The sequence below is a fragment of the Kuraishia capsulata genome, genomic scaffold (genome assembly GCF_000576695.1).
Source record: "Kuraishia capsulata CBS 1993 genomic scaffold, Kuraishia_capsulata_scaffold_2, whole genome shotgun sequence".
NCBI lineage: Eukaryota > Fungi > Ascomycota > Pichiomycetes > Pichiales > Pichiaceae > Kuraishia > Kuraishia capsulata.
In genome coordinates, this window is record NW_019172951.1 from 1,302,369 (window position 1) to 1,322,213 (window position 19,845).

At 46.2% G+C, this 19,845-nt stretch overlaps 12 protein-coding genes across 12 annotated transcripts; 7 read left to right on the forward strand and 5 right to left on the reverse strand.

The window, feature by feature from the left end:
• Positions 1-72: 72 nt before the first annotated feature.
• KUCA_T00001986001 (uncharacterized protein) lies at positions 73-1,871 on the forward strand (the record flags this gene model as incomplete). Its single annotated transcript, XM_022604222.1, has 2 exons — positions 73-135; positions 297-1,871. The coding sequence occupies 2 exons, from the start codon at positions 73-75 to the stop codon at positions 1,869-1,871; spliced, it is 1,638 nt and encodes a 545-aa protein (XP_022458025.1).
• A 270-nt stretch (positions 1,872-2,141) lies between these two features.
• KUCA_T00001987001 (uncharacterized protein) lies at positions 2,142-2,969 on the forward strand (the record flags this gene model as incomplete). Its single annotated transcript, XM_022604223.1, has 1 exon — positions 2,142-2,969. One exon carries the CDS (start codon positions 2,142-2,144, stop codon positions 2,967-2,969), a length of 828 nt encoding a protein of 275 aa, XP_022458026.1.
• Positions 2,970-3,180: 211 nt separating this feature from the next.
• On the reverse strand, positions 3,181-4,323 carry KUCA_T00001988001 (uncharacterized protein; the record flags this gene model as incomplete). The annotated part of the gene is made up of 1 exon (XM_022604224.1): positions 3,181-4,323. One exon carries the CDS (start codon positions 4,321-4,323, stop codon positions 3,181-3,183), a length of 1,143 nt encoding a protein of 380 aa, XP_022458027.1.
• A 457-nt stretch (positions 4,324-4,780) lies between these two features.
• KUCA_T00001989001 (uncharacterized protein) lies at positions 4,781-6,988 on the reverse strand (the record flags this gene model as incomplete). Its single annotated transcript, XM_022604225.1, has 1 exon — positions 4,781-6,988. One exon carries the CDS (start codon positions 6,986-6,988, stop codon positions 4,781-4,783), a length of 2,208 nt encoding a protein of 735 aa, XP_022458028.1.
• A 443-nt stretch (positions 6,989-7,431) lies between these two features.
• Positions 7,432-9,031, reverse strand: KUCA_T00001990001 (uncharacterized protein; the record flags this gene model as incomplete). Its single annotated transcript, XM_022604226.1, has 2 exons — positions 7,432-8,834; positions 8,968-9,031. 2 exons carry the CDS (start codon positions 9,029-9,031, stop codon positions 7,432-7,434), a joined length of 1,467 nt encoding a protein of 488 aa, XP_022458029.1.
• Positions 9,032-9,754: 723 nt separating this feature from the next.
• On the reverse strand, positions 9,755-10,642 carry KUCA_T00001991001 (uncharacterized protein; the record flags this gene model as incomplete). Its single annotated transcript, XM_022604227.1, has 1 exon — positions 9,755-10,642. The coding sequence occupies one exon, from the start codon at positions 10,640-10,642 to the stop codon at positions 9,755-9,757; it is 888 nt and encodes a 295-aa protein (XP_022458030.1).
• Positions 10,643-11,225: 583 nt separating this feature from the next.
• Positions 11,226-12,383, forward strand: KUCA_T00001992001 (uncharacterized protein; the record flags this gene model as incomplete). The annotated part of the gene is made up of 1 exon (XM_022604228.1): positions 11,226-12,383. One exon carries the CDS (start codon positions 11,226-11,228, stop codon positions 12,381-12,383), a length of 1,158 nt encoding a protein of 385 aa, XP_022458031.1.
• Positions 12,384-13,540: 1,157 nt separating this feature from the next.
• KUCA_T00001993001 (uncharacterized protein) lies at positions 13,541-13,708 on the forward strand (the record flags this gene model as incomplete). Its single annotated transcript, XM_022604230.1, has 2 exons — positions 13,541-13,584; positions 13,657-13,708. 2 exons carry the CDS (start codon positions 13,541-13,543, stop codon positions 13,706-13,708), a joined length of 96 nt encoding a protein of 31 aa, XP_022458032.1.
• Positions 13,709-13,785: 77 nt separating this feature from the next.
• Positions 13,786-14,586, forward strand: KUCA_T00001994001 (uncharacterized protein; the record flags this gene model as incomplete). The annotated part of the gene is made up of 1 exon (XM_022604231.1): positions 13,786-14,586. One exon carries the CDS (start codon positions 13,786-13,788, stop codon positions 14,584-14,586), a length of 801 nt encoding a protein of 266 aa, XP_022458033.1.
• Positions 14,587-14,953: 367 nt separating this feature from the next.
• KUCA_T00001995001 (uncharacterized protein) lies at positions 14,954-16,222 on the forward strand (the record flags this gene model as incomplete). Its single annotated transcript, XM_022604232.1, has 1 exon — positions 14,954-16,222. One exon carries the CDS (start codon positions 14,954-14,956, stop codon positions 16,220-16,222), a length of 1,269 nt encoding a protein of 422 aa, XP_022458034.1.
• A 77-nt stretch (positions 16,223-16,299) lies between these two features.
• On the reverse strand, positions 16,300-18,672 carry KUCA_T00001996001 (uncharacterized protein; the record flags this gene model as incomplete). The annotated part of the gene is made up of 1 exon (XM_022604233.1): positions 16,300-18,672. One exon carries the CDS (start codon positions 18,670-18,672, stop codon positions 16,300-16,302), a length of 2,373 nt encoding a protein of 790 aa, XP_022458035.1.
• Positions 18,673-19,002: 330 nt separating this feature from the next.
• KUCA_T00001997001 (uncharacterized protein) lies at positions 19,003-19,290 on the forward strand (the record flags this gene model as incomplete). The annotated part of the gene is made up of 1 exon (XM_022604234.1): positions 19,003-19,290. The coding sequence occupies one exon, from the start codon at positions 19,003-19,005 to the stop codon at positions 19,288-19,290; it is 288 nt and encodes a 95-aa protein (XP_022458036.1).
• Positions 19,291-19,845: the final 555 nt, after the last annotated feature.

Genomic DNA, 19,845 nt, shown 5'->3' on the forward strand with positions numbered 1-19,845 from the left:
GACAATATCGCGGCTTCTTTTCCGGGCTATTTTGGGCTGTTGGTTCTTGTTCCATGGAGCAGCAATAGCGCCATGCAATACAAGAGACTTTCTCCGGGTCGTCTTAGCCCTGGAGATGAGGGCTACCCGGCCTTTGTATGCGCACGCCTTTTCCCGGAGCTGGACGCGTTTTTCTGACGGTGAAGGCGACTGGCTTTAAGTAATGTGGTATATCTAGATAGATCGACAATTCCAAGATGGTGAGTGATGAATTTTTGAGTAGTTAACAACAATGTCTGTCCATACTAACGCCGCAGTCTGTTAATATCTTTGGAGACCAAGTGACTGAAGAGAGGGCTGAGAACGCCAGATTGTCGGCCTTCGTGGGAGCCATCGCCGTTGGTGATCTGGTGAAAACCACTCTAGGCCCCAAGGGAATGGACAAATTGCTCCAGAGTGCTTCCACTGGTGAGGCTGTGATGACCAATGATGGAGCCACGATTCTGAAGGCGATCCCATTGGACAACCCTGCTGCCAAAGTGTTGGTTAACATCGCCAAGGTGCAAGATGACGAGGTTGGAGATGGAACCACCTCGGTGACAGTTTTGGGCGCTGAATTACTTCGCGAGGCTGAGAAGTTGGTTGACCACAAAATCCACCCCCAAACCATCATTGAAGGCTACAGGTTGGCCAATAAGGCCGCTGTTGCCGCTCTGGACCGTGTCGCCGTCGACAATGGCACAGACTCTGCCAAATTCAGAGACGATCTTATAAATATTGCCAAGACGACCCTTTCGTCCAAGATTTTGTCGCAGGATAAGGAATACTTTGCGAAACTCGCGGTTGATGCTGTGTTGAGACTGAAGGGCTCCACTAACCTGGACCACATCCAGATCATGAAGATCGTGGGTGGAAAACTTGCAGATTCTTACCTTGATGAAGGATTTATTCTGAATAAACGCTTTGGGGTCAACCAACCCAAGAAGATCGAAAATGTCAAGCTTTTGATCGCCAATACCTCCATGGACACCGATAAGGTCAAGATCTTTGGAGCCAAGTTCAAGGTGGATGCCACCAGCAAACTGGCGGATCTGGAGAAAGCAGAACGCGAGAAGATGAAGAGTAAGGTGGAGAAAATCAAGGGCTTCAACATCAACTGTTTTGTGAATCGCCAGCTGATCTACGACTGGCCCGAGCAATTGCTTGCAGATGCAGGAATCAACTCGATCGAACACGCTGATTTCGAAGGTGTAGAGAGATTAGCGCTGGTGACTGGAGGTGAGGTTGTTTCTACTTTTGACCATCCAGAGAAGGTCAAGCTTGGGTACTGTGACTCCATCGAGGAGGTGATAATCGGTGAAGACGTCATGACCAAGTTTTCGGGAGTGGCCGCTGGAAGGGCATGTACCATCGTCATTCGTGGTGCTACCGAGCAAGTTTTGGCAGAGGCCGAAAGATCTCTCCATGATGCTCTTTCGGTGCTTTCGCAGACCACAAGAGAGACAAGAACAGTCTTGGGAGGTGGGTGCGCAGAGATGAACATGTCCAAGGCGGTTGACACTGCTGCCCAGAACGAAGACGGAAAGAAGTCGCTGGCCATGGAGGCTTTTGCAAGAGCTTTGAGACAACTTCCCACGATTCTGGCGGACAATGCCGGTTTTGATTCCAGCGAGCTCGTCGCCAAACTCAGATCATCTATATATAACGGAATGACCACCTCCGGTCTGGACCTTAACAAGGGTGTCATTGCCGACATGAGAGAATTGGGCATCGTCGAGAGCTACAAGCTCAAGAGGGCTGTCGTTAACTCTGCCAGTGAAGCCGCAGAGGTGCTGTTGAGGGTGGATAACATCATCAGGGCCAAGCCCCGCACTGCGGGTCGTAACCATTGAGTCATGCGGCCTTTTGTTTAGTATGTTGCATCTAATAAAAATTGGTAATAAATGTGTTAGATTGTACTTTGGCTGTATAGTCTGACTTTGGTCAGTTGATCTCAGACTCACTGCTACTGCCATTTTTATGGGAAGGCCATCTCAATGAAATTATTGCGTGCACCACTCAATCCTCTATCCAATCGAAAATGGTGAAAAGGAGAGCATCTTGAACTCAAGCCTAGCACAACTGTGTAACACCACGCCATTTCCATTAAAAGCCCTCCAAAAATGCTTAGATTGGCGCCCAGATCGTTGCTCAGAGCTAGACCATTGCAATCCGCAGTGCGCGGTTTCTCTGTTCGCGCTGCTGCTCGCTACGAAGACCCCTTGGATGTTCGTCAGTTGCCTCGTGCTGAGACTCAAGAGCTAAACGTCCCCATATACAACCCAAAAGACAAGTACAAAGTCCAGGTGGAAGAATTGCACAAGTTTGGAAGATACATCATGGGTTGTTTGCCCAAATATGTCCAGAAGTTTTCTGTCTGGAAAGATGAGCTGGTGATCTACGTTGGGCCTTCTGCCGTGACTCCAGTACTCACCTTTTTGAAGGACCACACCTCCGCACAGTTCAAATCTTGTGTTGATGTCACTGCTGCTGATTATCCTTCAAGAACCAACAGGTTTGATGTGGTTTGGGATTTGCTTTCGGTGAGATACAACTCGAGAATCAGAGTGAAAACATACGCTTCCGAGGTTTCACCAGTGCCTTCTTCGGTTCCTCTTTACCAGGGAGCCAACTGGTTTGAGAGAGAGACCTACGATTTGTTTGGAATCTTCTTTGAGGGTCACCCGGACTTGAGACGTATCATGACCGATTACGGTTTCGAGGGCCATCCTCTGAGAAAAGACTTCCCAACCACCGGATACACAGAGGTCAGATATGACGCAGAAAAGAGAAGGGTTGTTTATGAGCCACTGGAGTTGACTCAGGCATGGAGAAACTTCTCGGTTGGTTCTGCTGTGTGGGAGCAGGTTGGTCCGGGCAAGGACGACACTCCAGAGAGTTTCAAGCTGCCTGTTCCTGAGCCTGAGCCTGAGGTTGAGGAGAAAAAATAGAATTTCATATTTTTTGGCCCTGTTCTATTTATACAAAATGAAAACATTGATAAGATTGGATTGTAGGAAAGTCACGGATCGGCTCCAACCTGGAGACTGGAGCACCTGTACTTATCAACTGATCAGACCTGGTAGACTCGAAGGACTTAAGTGTATCAGTTTTCTTAGCTTGGATCTTGGTCTTGGTCATAGTATTGGCCTATGGTATCGTTTAGGCCTTCGCACTCGCGATCTCCGCCTGTAGTTCCTTCAACGTATTCCTCTTCTTCTCCAGATACTGCTCCAGACCAATTACCTGCGACTCAATCAAATTGATATCGCTTTCGACACCACTCAAGTCCCCGGAGTTAACATTGACACCCTTGGCCTGTTCCTCCTTGTATTTCAACAACTGTTCAAACTCGTACTTGGTCATTGCTAGTTTGTCGTCTTCAGGAGTCGGATTCTGACTTGCCTTTTCCGCTTTTTTGATCAAGGCATCAATATCCGCAAGTTGTCTGCGCAATCTGACCTCTTCCCAATCCGTGCCCTTAGTAGCGCTGAAGTCTGTTCCGGAAGACGTTGAAGTTCTGCTCCCCACACCAAGTTTGTTCAGGTATGAATCTGCAAAACTCTCACCCTTCTTAACAACGGGTCTTGCTACGTCGGCCTGGTGTGAGTCCAGATTGTACTCAGGCACTTCCTTCGAAAAAGTTGCTCTCAAAGAGGCTGGGACTCCTCTTGGAACCCTTCTTCCGTTCGATCTTTGATTCAAAATGTGCAAAAAGACCAAGGTTTGGTCCTTGTCTATTGTCTCTGCACTCTTGGGATTCACCAAATTCCACGCGCTCGATATATCCGTTTCTGGAACGCTCAACGTCTTATATAAGTCATTCAGACTCTCAAACTTGATTCTTCCGTACCTATCCGAAGAGGCTGCGTACACCGTTTCATAGGTGGATTTGTCCGTAGGCGAAATGTACCAGTCAAAGTCGGAGCTCAGACTCACTGCCTCGTCATCGTCGTCCGAAACCACGTTATTAGATGCGGATCCATTGACTGCCCGGTCTGCCTGTACCAGATGAGACTTTGAGGCAGGCACCAACCAATCTGGAAGAATACTAGGCAACACCGAAATGTTACCATTGACCCTGTCAAAGATCAATCTCATCGCAATACAAAATTCCTCGAAATCCAGAAACCCATCAGTGTCGATATCACTCAGATCCCAGATAGAGGCCAGCTCACCAGAGCTAAGATGGGAGTTTTTGAATACAACCGAAACACGGTCTCCGGAGAGTTTGTTTTTTTCGGGGCCCAATCCGGAGAAAATTTCCCAGTATTTTTTGATCTCCCAGTCCTCTAACTTAGGCATGATGTGTGGAATTAACAGAGGATTGGTGGGAGGAATTGATATACGTGCTGCGGATTGAGGGTTCCCCGTTTTTGGTCTTGGTTTGGTCGTGCACAAACAAGGATTTACAACTCCGGAGGGTTGTGATATGTGCGTTAATTGGGTTCTTGCGGATAGTGATGAGAGAAATAAATTAAGAGACAGTACTTTCGATGCGAGCGGTTTATATAGGTAGAGGAAAACAGAGAAAGACAGGGGAAGTGGCCCAATAACGGCCGGTAGCCAAAGGGATAGGTCCAGTGAAAGTCACAGTGATCGGAGGAAGATCACTCATAGCAACACCCATATCATTATTATCCAAGAAGTAAAAATCATGGTGATATCCATACAATCTCACCCAAGTCAAGTGACCACTAGACATGTTGTCCCATCACTCCATCCATGTATAAGCAATATGGATACCACTCCTTCACAACCATCACGTAAACGGAAAGGAGTTCTCCTCATCTCTCCAGAAGAAATCGGTGTTGATATCCTTTCTAACAACCCTAGATCCATCATCGTAATAAAATCTTCTCTCTAACCACGCTCTCCTGACCTTCTCAAGAGACTTTGCACTGCTTCTCACTCCCAGCTCGTTTAGCTCCGAAAGAAGTGTTTCAACCAGTAGTTTATGGTGCGGCTCAACACAGCAGAACCCGCAAGCCAGAAGAATCCACTGGAACATACACAGTCGGTGGTCAACCTGCAAATTGACATATTTCACATAGTCAATTGGCGGCGAAGCAGACATTAGTTCCCTGAGTTTTTTCTCTGGGACGCTGAATGCAGCCAAATCTGATGAAGTCGGCCTGGATTCGAACAACTTGATATCCTCTTTGCTGAGAATGACTTTGGAATTATAGTGTTCCTCCAGATAAAGAAGGTCCTGGTCTGTCACACTCTCATAGTCCAGTTGAATAAAGAACGATAACTCGTCGATCATGTCCTTGACCACAGCTTGGACCAGAGAGCTGTTGTACGGGACATTCATCATTTCTTTGCAGGTAAGTATGCGCAGATATATTCCATCCAAATGAATTTGCTGAAGAAAATCATAGAACGAGAACCAGCATTCGTCCTCCTGTATATACATCCTCAGCTTCGGATTCGTAATCCGATAATAGCAGGAGAGCGGCAATCGCGTCTTATCAGCACCCACATAGGCTGGATGGAATTTCGATTCCAACGGGATTCGGAAGGGCGGCTTATTGGTGACAATTCGAAATCCTCTGGCTCTCTCGATCTTAGCAAACAACATTGACACAGCACGGGGATCCAATTGAACGTCTTTCCCCGGTGATAACATCTGCAAGTTGCGGATTTCGTTAAAGGCTCGTAACATCTCCTTCAGCACCTCCACGGAATGATCGCTGTAACCAACATACATGTTGTATGAGCCCTCACTGCACACCAATTGGCCATCCTGATTGGTGATATGTCCGTCAATTGTCAAACCTAAGCGATATAACTGGAGTTTGATCACTGAATCTGAGCGGATGGTAATCCAATTGTCCAATTCCTCGGCGGAATGCAGACTGCCTCCTAGAGGCGCATTGAGTCCAGAGGAGATCTCCAGAGACGAAAAGATATAGCGCGAAATTATCAGGGCATCGGAAATTCTAACCTCGTTTGAATAGCGAATCAGAAACTGTTTTGCTCCCTGAAGATGGACCTTCCATCTCGAGTCTTTGCGGGAAGACGAGTCTGCTGCTAAGATCAGACTGGTGAGAAGGATTCCATCGACATAATCCGTGACCTGGACCATATCTTCCAGTACTTGCTGGAGGAGAGCAAAACACTGCGAGAGATAGTAAATTCTCGAAGATTCGTGCTCCTCAATCTCTGTCTCCAGCCTTTTTCTTTGGGATTCTGTACAGTTTCGCAGTCCAATCTTGGCCCTTTCTCCAAGGAAACTGGCCCCAGAGGCCAGAACTGCGCTCAACAAAAACTTACATCTTTTGGCGGCCTCCAGAATAACCATTATACATGGCGAGTCGGCATAGGAGCATGTAAGCGGGAAAAGGATCAGATTCACATGGATCATGAATGCGCGGAAGTGCACCAGTCTAGAAGAGTCTGGGCGGAATTGCAGCCATTTGGCCAATCTAGAGATCTCCAAAGTTCCAAGAGATGATTCCAGCGTTTTCAGATAGTCATAATCAGCAAAAGTTGACAAATTGAGGCCATTACTTTCCGCAGAGCTCGTTCTCACCATTTCAAGTGGAGACCGACTTAGACGGTTCTCGAAAGGGACATCCATATCGCCCTTATACTCTAACTCCTCTCCCATTCTGACAACGTTTTGAAGATTGGACCCATTCGTGATCCCAGCCATGTCTCCGATGATTGACTCGGCACTTTCAAACAAGTTTAGGATCTCAACATTGGTGGTGATCTCGGGCTCTATTGGCTCATCTGCAGTTCTGTCTAGCTCTATGTTCTCGAGCTCAGACGGAGGCCTCACCTCATGAGTAATGTCCTTAAATTTGAATTGCTTGTGATACAAACAATTGATTTTCAGATGATCACATCGCCCGCAAACTGGCGTTCCTTCGTCGCACTTGATCTTTCTCTTCTTGCATGCCATACACCCATTGCGGCTGTATTTTCGACGGGTCTTCTTCTCCTTGACCGTCATCGCCATTAGCGGGCGGGATTATTAAATTGAGCTGCCGGTGGAATTCTGCTTTGGAATGAAGCGGCTTTTTTCCAATGTTATTCTGAAGACAAGTTTGATGAGATCGAGAGCTATGGCCCCTTATCGGTTATGCCCCGATTAGGCTAAAACTTTCACTTGCGCACTAAACGTACCTCGGAGATAGAGGCCCGAGTCTGGAGTTAGATACTTGACAAAATTGACATGAAAATTACATTTTTAGAATGGTTTGAATGGTGTCGACCATATTCGGTAAATATAAGCTCGCTCTTCTGGTGAATTTTCAAGACAACCTTTGGTTTGCATTGGTAGTCTTCCTCTCATCTTACTCTCATCTTACTCGTACTTTTACTCTTTTCACTACTCTCACTCTTCTAACTAGATTCAGTTTCCTTCATGGTTGGACTCCTATATCCATATGTACTTCAGACTTAAAAGTTGATGGTCTTTCCAAAAGTTCCGAGAGCAGCCTCCTTGAAGGCCTCGGACAAAGTTGGATGGGCGTGGCAGACTCTGGCAATGTCCTCAGTAGAGGCACCGTATTCCAAGGCCAAACCAGCCTCGGCAATCATCTCACCAGCATTTGGTCCAATGATGTGGACACCCAGAACTCTCTGGGTCTCGGCATCGGCCAGGAATTTGACGAAACCCTCGGTATCTTGGTTGGTCTTGGCCCTCGAGTTGGCGATGAATGGGAATTTACCAACCTTGAACTTAATACCGGCTTCCTTAAGCTGCTGCTCGTTTTGGCCTACCCAGGCGACTTCGGGGTGCGAGTACATAACCGAAGGGATGTTGCCGTAGTTGACATGACCGTGGCCGTTCTTGATGTACTCAACAGCGGCAATACCTTCCTCCTCAGCCTTGTGGGCAAGCATGACACCAAAGGTCACGTCTCCAATGACACGGATGTGAGGGAACTTGGTCTTGAACTCAGAGTCAATTACGAGTCTTCCACGGTTGTCGATGTCAAGACCGAGCTTTTCAGCACCGAGACCTTCGATATATGGGCGACGACCGACAGCAACCAACAATACGTCGGCCTCGATCTCGGTAGTGGTGCCCTTCTTGACATCCTCGTACTCAATCTTGACAACATCGCCTTCTCTAACACCCTTGGTGACCTTGGCTCCAAGCTGGAACTTGAGACCCTGCTTGGTGAGGAACTTCTGAGTGGCCTTGGCAACCTCTCCGTCCATACCAGCACCAATGGCATCCTGGAACTCAAGAACAGTAACTTCAGATCCAAGTCTGGACCAGACGGAACTCATCTCAAGACCAATGATACCTCCACCGATGACCACGAGTCTCTTTGGGATCTCCTTAAGAGCAAGAGCTCCAGTGGAGGTCACAATTCTCTCCTCGTCAACTTCGATTCCTGGAAATGGAGATGGCTCAGATCCGGTAGCAACGATGATGTTGTCTGCCTGAACAGTCAACTCCTCGCCACCCTCAATTGGATCAACCTTAACCTGGTGCTCATCAATAAATGAACCAGCACCCTTGTAGTAGGTGACACCGTTCTTCTTGAAAAGCATCTCGATACCGCCAGTCAGTTGCTTGACGGCAGTCTCTTTGGCCTTCTGAAAATTGCCTATGTTAATTTCAACACCAGCAACATCAATTCCTCTGCCCTTGGCCTCATGCTGGATTGTGTGGAACAGATGAGAGTTGTTCAAGAGGGACTTAGATGGAATACAGCCAACATTCAGACAAGTACCTCCAAGGGCACCTCTCTTCTCGATACACGCAGTGTTGTATCCTTCCTGAGCAGCCTTAATGGCAGCAACATAACCACCAGGTCCACCTCCAATGACCACAACGTCGTGCTTCTCTGTAAAATGGTTAATATCGGAGCTGTATTCAAACAAGAATCGCCACTGTTGTGATCCCGAGGTCACTCCGGGATTACCAAATGGCAGCCATAGCTAACCCGCCAGCAATAGCGCAAAACACATAAAACTTACTGGTAACCGCCTCAGCCAACACTCTAGCCGAGGAAAACAAACGTCTATTAGAAAATCTCAACATTTTTGAATTAAATTGAGGAGTAGGAAGAATATGTAGATTGCAGGTGTTGTAATTGGCAAACCCTTTGAACGACAAAAATTGGGTTGCGCGCACTACCACGTTGAAGGAAGACATTCGGCCGTGTATTGGTGTGTGGGGCCCATTCTCGGGTCCGAAACGCCGCATGACTTTAGTAATAAAAGAACGGAGAACGGAGTTCGCGGCATGGGCTCTGCTTTGGTGAAGCTTTATAAAATTCTATGAAACTCAATAAAGGTGTTTAAGACTCTGTAGTATGAAGAGGTTTTTGCGATTTTGTGCGTGGCATGTCTTGAATCAGCGTGCATGATGCTGAGTGTGGAGTGCATGGTGTATATGAGTAGTGCTGAAATAATCGTTGTGGGGTACTTGAACACACAAGGTGTATTTGAGATTTGTTTGTATTTTAAGATTAATGGCTTGATCATGATATTTTGGGATTCTTTATATTTTTGCGTCGAAAAAGAAAGGAATGCAATATGACTACTGCATGAGTGTTGCAGGTTTGCTCTAAAACTGACTTTTAAGTCTCTATTATCACGACCAGTATTTTAGTGAGTACTCTAGATAATTCTTAACTATTTCTCCTCTAATCTAGGACTATCAATTAGCCATTCAAACTAATGCTCGTATTTCTCATGAGATGTATGATTGTCTATATCTTCATTTTGATCAAACATTGCTCACTGCACAACCTCCATCTTCCTATTCATCCTCAATCCTCTCAATGTACTCCACCACTATATCAATAAACTCTTTTGGCTTCTCGCTAATCAGCCAGTGACCTGCTCCTTGGACATCGCGGACCTCAAAATTTGGGAAAAACTTGCCGATCTCCACCACCATCTCGTCCGAAATGTACGGACTGTCTGCTCCTCTTACAAAAAGACTTGGACCAGTCCATCTTGAGTAGAGTGGATCAAACGGAAAGGCGCCAACGTTATCCAGACTTTTTGCTAGAATCTCTAACGGAACCCGACTGGTGTAGTGATCACCCTTGCGCTTGAGATTGCTCATGAGAAACTGGCGAACCGGGAGTGAGTCTTCAACTTGTGCTAACACTGCATCTGCCTCTTTGCTAGAATGGCAGCGCTGCTCGACAATGCGCATCTGCCTCGCATACTTGCCAAACTTTGAGAAACCCGTTCCGAAATATCCAGAGTTATCCACCGGAGCATTATCCACAGCAATCATCATTGAGCAAAGTCGTGGGTGCTCGAGTACCAAAGCCATTGCCGTTTTGGCACCCATGGAATGGCCTATAACAATAGGGTTCTCCAAGGAATGGTCTTCAAAAAATCGAGCAACATCTGCCGCAAGCGCGGGATAATCGTGGCGGGAATTGTGGGGGGAGTCTCCGTGGTTTCTCAGATCAACACAGTAGACATCCCGCAAAAGTCTCTTCGCCAGTTGCTTGGAAACAGACCGGTTGTTCAGCCTCGACCCGAAGAGTCCGTGCAGGAACACGATCGGGGCATTAGGGGATTCTGGTCCTGCATGTTTGTCAAATACAAGCGGAACCGTATCAATCGTTGCAGATTGCGAGAATTGTCTCGAAAACAATCGCGAGAAGCAGCTTCTTGTGACAATCATTGAACAGACTGGGAATCTGTTTGATTGAACCAACTTTTCATGCCGCATTCCTCAAAAACTCCAGTTCAATAGGTAGTGCTCCAAGCTAACACGTGACATCTTTTCTGGAGCCGGGTAACCGCAAATGCTTCAAGTTGTTGATGCCTCATGGCTTGATCGGGTTACCCGCCTGACATCCCCACACTGACTCCCCGGGTCTCGGAAACACCCTCCAGAGCAATCCAGGGACTGAGGTTTCCCGGCCCGCTTGTACACCACCACTCTTGAAGTACCATCCGCACCGTCCTCCGGTAATATTTCCGCTTTAATATCATTAAATTTCACCGATTACGTCTCAATTTCTTAATTTTCACCCATTCGGGCCGGGTTCCCCGAGCGAACCCCCGCCCCTCCAAGTCTCTTCCCCAGTAATGGGTTACGCACTACCACTTTGAGTTCCCTGCCCCTTTGTCTTGTTCGCTTTTTCCCCCGTTTATCAATCTACTCCTGCATTCTTCCCAATCGCGACAAACTTCGTGTTGAACTTGTTTACCGAGTCTGCCGTATTTGCGTCGTCTGTTGTAATTTTTGAGCTGTATCTGCGATGTCGGCCAAGATGGAGTACGTCGAGGAAACCGTCCAGGACGGCCATTCGGGTGAATACACAAAGATCGCGTACGCGCAACGGGCGATGGTTGGACATGGTTCTTTTGGCTATGTGTACCAGATATCCATCCAGCCGGACGACCGTAAGGCTGCTATAAAACGTGTTCTCCAGGATAAACGGTTCAAGAACCGTGAGCTAGATATCATGAGAACGATATCCCACAAGAACATTGTGAATCTGATCTCGTTCTTCTACAAAACAGCCGAGAACGATGATCTCTACTTGCATTTGATTCTGGAATTTATTCCAGAGACTCTTTTCAAGGCATCACACTACTACACGTCGCGCAGACTCACGATGCCTGCGTTTGAGGTCAAACTCTACTCGTACCAGCTTTTGAGGTCACTCAACTACATACACTCGCTGGGGATATGCCATAGAGACATAAAGCCCCAGAACTTGCTGATAGATCCATACAATGGTATCTTGAAGCTTTGCGACTTTGGCTCGGCAAAGATTTTGAACCCACAGGAACCTAACGTTTCCTACATATGTTCGCGGTACTACCGTGCACCAGAGCTCATCTTTGGCAGTCGCAACTATACCACCAAAATTGACGTGTGGAGTGCGGGATGTGTGATTGCGGAGCTCATTCTCGGCCAGCCGTTGTTTCCTGGTGAGAGCGGTATTGACCAGCTCGTCGAGATTATCAAGATCCTCGGGACACCTTCGCGCGACGAGATTCGCACGATGAACCCGAACTACATGGAGCACAAGTTCCCTTCAATCAAACCCATTCCTCTAAACAAAGTTTTCAAGGCGACCGAGGTAGACTGTCTCCAGCTGCTTCAACATGTGCTGAGCTACTCTCCTCTTGCGCGTGTCTCAGCCATTGAGTCGCTGACATTGCCTTACTTCGACGAGCTTAGAGCACCAAACGTGCCGCTCCCCGATTCGCGGATGGCCAATAAGGGCATTCCAAAGCTGATACCAGACGTTCTAGACTTCTCCAAACGCGAGCTCAGTGTCAGGCCTGACCTCGTGTCGGTGCTCATTCCAGAGTGGAAGAGGACTTCTTTTGCCGATGACTATGGCTTTTCACTTGATTTTGTGCCGTTCTCCGAGGAGGAGCTGAAGAACCCCGAGTTGAACTAAACCCGGGTATTAGAACTAATCCAATCCTTTTGATGATGATGCCGTTACGTTGGGTCCAGCCCTACTCATATCGCCCTCCGCGGCTTGTTGGCCCCATTGAAGCATTAGCCGGGGCCGTGTGGGACGAATACCATGCTGTTTACTCTGTCTTTCTAGCCTCTAATAAGGGTGTATTATTGATGATCTTGAGGCGATGGAGCCCGAGTTTCTGAGAGAGATGGAAGTTCATCAATAGGACCGAATCTCTCTGAGGCTTTTGAGGGCTCTCTGAGCTTTATGACTAACTTGTAGCATTTCCATGAATGAGAGTATTTTTTTTTTTGTTTTTTTTGTCCTCTCCAGGAGAATTTCTTACAAAAGGTATGTACAATTCACTACTATGCAAATACTAAGCCACCGATTTTTCATCTGACAGCCATTGAATCACAAGTATAACTTTAAGCGGTCAAGTGTATCCAGCCACACCATTGCCACATCTCAGCCGAACAATGTAATTAAGTCTCTTCAGTGCAGGCTCGCGTGTACACATATGTCTACTTCACAGTACATAGTCTATACTGCATAGTCTACAATGCATAGTCTACCACCCATAGCCACTCCACTAGTCTACAGCCTTCGAAATCAGCCCTGATTTGTTGGTTTGCTCAAATATCTGTCCAATCACGGCACTTCTTGCCTGTAAAAGTCTATAGCTGGCTGGGCCTTCGTTACCCGTTACCCGTAACCCGTAACCCGTAACCCGTAACCCGGTTGGGAGTGCTCCATTAGTAGGCTATAACCCCGCGCCCGGGCACTATAAATACGTTGCTTCCCCGGGTACTCTGCCACCACTTTGGCTAATCCTTTCTTTACACCGATTTACCTTGTGATTATCTATAACATAGTTAATCATTTTAAATTTGTACCGTTGTTCCAGACTAGTGAGTTAACAAAAAGTTTTGTCATGATCACTCATGACGGTTACTAATACCCCAGATATGTGAGCACTGTGTGCGGCTTCGGCCGGGTTCGTATGGTTACCTCTTTTGATTAGCAGGTTCGTCAGATTCACAGGAAAAAGCATGGCCGGTGCTGCGACATTGAGGGAGAGAATTGAGAGTTGACACTTCTTCTCTTCCGTCGCGGCTGAGAAAATACGGCTGAACTTGAACTAGATAATGCTAGCGCCAAGAACATGCCAATTGGAAGACTTTAAGAGAGCGTACTAACTCCTTTTATCAGGGCACCATCAGCAATCACCGAGACTCAACAGGTTTTGAACCTGAGCTTCAAGAAGGGACTTGGAGCTAAAAACGCCAATGCAGAGAATGCCGATTCGCCAGTAGCGAAGGCTACCAGTGCTGTTTTTGACTGGGAATCCTTCAAGTTTGCGCCCATTCGTGAATCAACTGTTTCCAGGGCTATGACTAGTCGCTACTTTGCGGATCTGGACAAGTACTGTGAGTCAGACGTTGTCATTGTGGGAGCTGGCTCCTGTGGATTGTCTGCAGCATGGACTCTTGCGACTTCGAGACCAGATCTCAAGATCGCAATTGTTGAGGCAAATGTTTCAATTGGTGGAGGTTGCTTCCTTGGAGGCCAACTTTTCAGCGCCATGGTTATGCGTAAGCCAGCCCATATCTTCTTGCAAGACTTGGGAATTGAGTATGAGGATGAAGGAGACTATGTTGTGGTCAAGCACGCAGCATTGTTCATCACCACTCTTTGTGCCAAGGTTCTTGCTCTTCCCAATGTGAAGCTTTTCAACGCTACTGCGGTTGAGGACCTTATCACCAGACGCGACGCTTCGGGTGAAGTTCGCGTCGCGGGTGTAGTAACCAACTGGACATTGGTTACTATGCACCATCACGACCAATCGTGTATGGATCCAAACACCATCAACGCTCACGTTGTTCTTTCAACTACTGGCCATGATGGACCCTTTGGGGCTTTCTGTGTCAAGCGGTCTGCCGAGATTGGTTTGCTTGAAAAACGAACCGGCATGAATGGTTTGGACATGAATTTGGCTGAGGATGCCATTGTCAAGGGAACCAGAGAGATTTTGCCCGGGCTGGTTGTTGGAGGTATGGAGTTAGCCGAGGTTGACGGATGTAACCGTATGGGGCCCACTTTTGGTGCAATGGCTCTTTCGGGAGTCAAGGCTGCCGAGTCGATCCTCCAGGTCTATGACGTTCGTAAGGAGCAAAATGAGAGCTCGTACTAAGCAGCTATGACTTGTTGCGGATGTTTTTTTGTCTGTCTGTCTGTCTATCTGTCTGTTAACCTGCAACTCGAACTCCAATTATCCTCGCCCTGGGCCATTTTTCTTTGTCTGTCCGTTTCCCATGGGTTCTAAGAGTAAATTCGTTTATACAAAATTAAAATCCAATAAAACACCTGAATTTAATCGATGTGCTGTAGTTGGGAGAGATTACCTTTTTGATGTTGAGCCGCATGGTCGTGTCCCTGATCTGTCATTGTTTTGCGTGTCAGTATTAACCTTCCCAAAATCGCCACTTCGACCCCAAGGAACAAGTGTTGAAGTACACGTAGCTTCTGTATCCCAATTGGATTCATTTATCTTCTTAAGAATGTCTGTTCCATCGATAGAAGATGCTAGACGGGCCGTCAAGACGAAGGATTACTCTAAGGCCGAAGAGATATATAATGACCTGCTTTCCGCGAAATCTGTGAGCGACAAGATCAATCAGAGTAAGGAGAATGCCATCCTAGAACTGGGTCAAATGTATCGCGATACCGATAACAAGGAATCGCTAGTTGCGTTGATTTCCCAATCGGAGGCCATTCTAAGCACGTTTGCGAAATCTAAAACCTCCAAGATTGTGAGATCTTTGATTGACCTTGTTGAATCACTACCAGGTGGTGAGGAAGTGCTGGACTTGACAATCAAGGTGACCAGCGACTGCATTGAATGGGCCGTTAAGGAGAAGAGATCTTTTTTGCGCCAGGCGCTGCAATTGAGATTAGCGTCTCTGTACTACAAGAAGAAGACATACACGGAAGCTTTGGCAATTATAAACAACCTGCTGAAGGAGTTTAAGAAGCTCGATGACAAGTCGTCGCTTGTGGAGGTGCAGCTTTTGGAAGCCGAGACTTACTTGGCGTTGAAGAACTTTGCAAAGTCGAGGGCATCGCTCACTTCTGCCAGAACATCCGCGAATTCCATCTATTGCCCTACACAGCTACAAGCTCAGTTGGACCTGATGAGTGGAATACTTCATGCCGAGGACAAAGACTACAACACCGCGTTTTCCTACTTTTTTGAGTCTTTTGAGAGTTTCCAACTACACACAGAAGATGAGAAGACCATAAAGGTGCTGAAATACATGCTGTTGTGTAAGGTGATGCTGGGGCTTGTTGCCGACGTCAAGACGATCTTGGCCAGCAAAAACATCACCAAATTCGTTGAAAACAAGGACATCGATGCAATGAAGGCTGTTGCTACCGCTCACTCGAACAGGTCTTTGGGCGAGTTTGAGGGATGTCTCAAACAATACTCTGCTGAACTGACCCAAGATCCAATCATCCGCTCACATTTGAACGAGCTCTATGACTCTCTCTTCCAGCAGAATCTGCTTAAGCTGATTGAGCCATATTCTTGCATCGAAATTCAACACATCTCTTCAATGATTGGTCTATCGACGAAGGTGATCGAGAGCAAACTGAGTCACATGATCTTGGATAAAGTGTTCTACGGAGTCCTAGATCAAGGAAACGGTTGGTTGATTGTCTATGACGAACCCCAGGTTGACGAGGGCTACGACTTGTCTTTGAGTGTAATCAAGAACATGTCGAGTGTGGTGGAGCTCCTTTACGAGAAAGCATCGTTTTTGAACTGAAATGACTGAGCTTTCATTTTAAACTAGAATAGGTTCAACTATCTTGTTAAACCCTTTATATTCGGTGTAGTATACATTCATTCGTAGATGCCGTTTTCGCACGTTTCAAATGCAGATATCGAGACATTGGCCAGACTGTTAAGGAAAGACTCCAGTTTGTCAGCTTGCACAAATAATTGGTCCAATTGGTATGCATCGTCGCTCACCAGGTTCACGAGATCGATACCCTGTTTGATGAGAATACCATTCTTCGATGAAGTCAACACACCAAACAGCGTCTCAATCATGAACGGAACATACATCACTCTGAAGTCCTGATACACCTGGAGGTCGTATTCAGGAGGATGGTACGAGCCTTGAAGCAAGTCATAGTACCATGAAATAGCTCTTTCTCTGACATCCAGGTCAAGCTCTTGTGCCGAGCCAAGCAAATTGGTTTTCTCCAAGGCAGTTTTCACTTCCAGTTGAGAAAGTTTTTCGTGACTATTCAGCATCATGAATGTCTGAATAAATTTGATGTTTTGATGGAGTTCTTCAACTTGATACCAACTCAAGAGTCTGGCCCTGGATACTATGGGTGTACCTTCCGAGCCAAAATGATCCGAAATCACTGAGTGGTGAAGCTTGTAGTTATCTAACAACAAATTGAGGTCTTCCATGGAATTGTAGAAACTTATGAGCGAGCCAACTTTACCCCTAGACAAAAACCGTCTCATGATCACAATTGTAGCTTCAACAGCATCGGTCCACATCTTTTCTTCAACCAACCAAAGAACAGATGTGAACAATTTGATGTCCACTTTACTGGTCGTGTTTGGGTCTTTCAGAAGGACGATCTCCCCTGATGGAGAATAGTGATCATTAGTGTCTTCAAACACTCTGTTAACAGTTCTCTTCAAAATATCTTCCAATGGCAATCCGAGTTCACGGATCAACTGAAGTTGCCTGGAACGGTCTTTAGGATCTAACACCATATTGGACAAGAAAAACGAGTAGCTGTCTATCATGTCTGACTCGTCAGGCATAAACGACACGTACAATGGGATCTCATCGAATAGCTTGTAAAGAGACAATCTGGTGATGTAGATTCTCAGAAACTTGGTGAAGTCGGTATCGCTCAACAAACTGCTGTCCAGAAGCCTCATAAATATGGCAAAATGAACCACCATTCTCAAGAGATAACCGTTACTGGTCAGCAACGAGCTCTGAGCACCGGATATAGTCTGGTTGATCAGATCAAGAGAGTTTTCGAGAATTGACCCCACATTATCTGTAAGTATAGAACCAGCCAATACCCTGATTGGATGCTCACTTTGCGTCTTAACAATCTCGTTTCCACTGGATGCTAGAGCACTCAACACTTCCGTCAAGTTTGAAAAACTTTTGGTAGGAACTCTCATTGAGTTGACAACGACTAATTCCTCGCTGTTGGGTTGTTTTACCTTTAGCAGTTCAACGAGCTGGGATTCCATCTCGCATTTGAAAATGTTGTTGAGGTAAAGCAATAACTGTCTCTCCCATGAATTAGTGACCCTGGCAGAAACTTCAACATCTCCACATAAGAATTCATAAGTGGCTCTTTCAAAATCGTTCAAGCCTTTTTGCTGCGATAAGTTGAACACAGTACGTCTCCACAACAGACTGTTCTTGATTCCAATAGGTCTGGTGTCCAGATCCATCGAATCGTCCTCTGCAAGGAAAGAACCATCAATCAGAGGGTCAATATAATCCTGGGTACCCGCGATTATCATTGAGAAAGTCCAGTTGTTCGTCAATTCGGAAACCTTGGCCAATTCCTCCTCGTCGCGTTCAAGCAAAAGATGGAAAGCCTTCTTGAAGAACAGTCTATCCGAGTTGGCATCCGAATCACTTATACGGGAGTTTGTTCGAACCGGGGCATCTGCATCCAGATTCTTCACAAACCGGGGTTTGTTAGACTGAAGCTCTGCCTTGGTAGATATCCATTTGGAAGGCTGCAGTTGTTCAACATCCACGTCATCTTCCTCGTCTATTGGGTCTAGCTTGAGGGCATCCGCTAGCCACGTCATCACAAACCACAGTTCTCGCAGATTCGGATTCCTCTGTAAAATCCAGTCCTGTAAAATCGATCGAGAGGTAAACTCGTTGAAGTTTTTAGAGCTTTCCACCGGTGAATCGCGTTCAGAAAACCTGTATTTTATGATGATCTCAACGAGGGCCCAAAACCGACTTTCCAATACCCAGTTAGATATGGCATCGTTTGCCAATCCTTCATCTTCACCAGCAAGGATTTCTGAGGCGGCAATGTTACCGAAATCGTGGACTATCCCAAACAAATCAACGGAAGATGGCTCGTTCTTGAAGCTTTGCAAAGCTTTTGCAAACTGCACCATGGGCCTCACCTCGTCAGCTGTATTGAAAGACACGGTATCCAGATCGGATATCGAGCCCAATATGCTTCCTTCCACCATTAAACCCGTTGTATAATGCTATGTAGTTGGGTGTATGCTGCAGATAAGCTGGGTTGTTTTTTGTGTCTTGTCTAACTTTGAGTATTTTGGATATTCTAGGCGTGCCCCACTCAACGTAAATGACACGATTTGAAATGGCAGATATGCTCTTGTCTGCGGCGCTAGACTTCTCTGGCTGATAGAAAGACCGTTGTTTTGGAGATAGGATAATTGTGTTTGTTGTTTGTGGGAAGCTCATTGTTTTCACAATTTGGGTTTGACAATACAGCTACACTGGAATTGAGACCAGGAGTGCAGAATTGCTGTGGTTCTATGTCATCAACACAGACTATGAAAGATGGAGAAGATAAGGAAGAGGTCTTGAGTCAGGAGATTCTGGACAAGCTGAGCCAGAAATTTCTCAAAGAAGTTTGGAATTCAGAAGTAGCCATGATGGAGTCCATCCTGAATCTAGACGGAAGTTTAGGCCTAAAAACGCGTCTTACCATGGCTCCATCAAAGCTCACAGATCTCTTAAAGAGGCTGTCGGTGTACCAAAACGAGTCTGACTACTACCTCGAGACGGTTTTCGAATTTCTGGAGATGGTTTTGGATTCGATATATGTTCCAAAAAAGTGAAAGTTTAGTTCTGGTTTATTAGGGGGGTTTTCTGGAGTACTTGTTCTTGTTTTTGTTCGCTATTATTGCCCATTTTCAATGTATTGGTACGTAAATAGAACCAATTATTGTTGTATAGACTCAAATGTCTGTTATTATAATTCTGTTTTTTGCATGACACTCTCAATGAGATTTCCACCCAGAATATGCGAATGAAGTTACCCCTCACCATGTACTTGTCACATAAACCATTAGATCTCTCCTATGCACTCAACCATACTCTTCTCTTTAGCCATAGTCCTTCAATCTAACTACCACTAAGACAGCCAATTCCTTACAGTCATCTTTATTACTTTCCATAATGGAGTTGGTCACTATTCCTAGCACTCATTTATTCGACTTCCTCAACACCACCCAGTCCGGCGCGGCTCATCTGGCCACTGGCGTTTCTGTTACAACACTGACAGCTTCATTGGTTTTCTCTCTCCTATATTTTCTTGTCCAAATAGCAGCATTTTCTGTGTTGAGAACAAAGTTTAAGGATGTTTATCAGTCTTTTAGGTTGAGCGAACAATG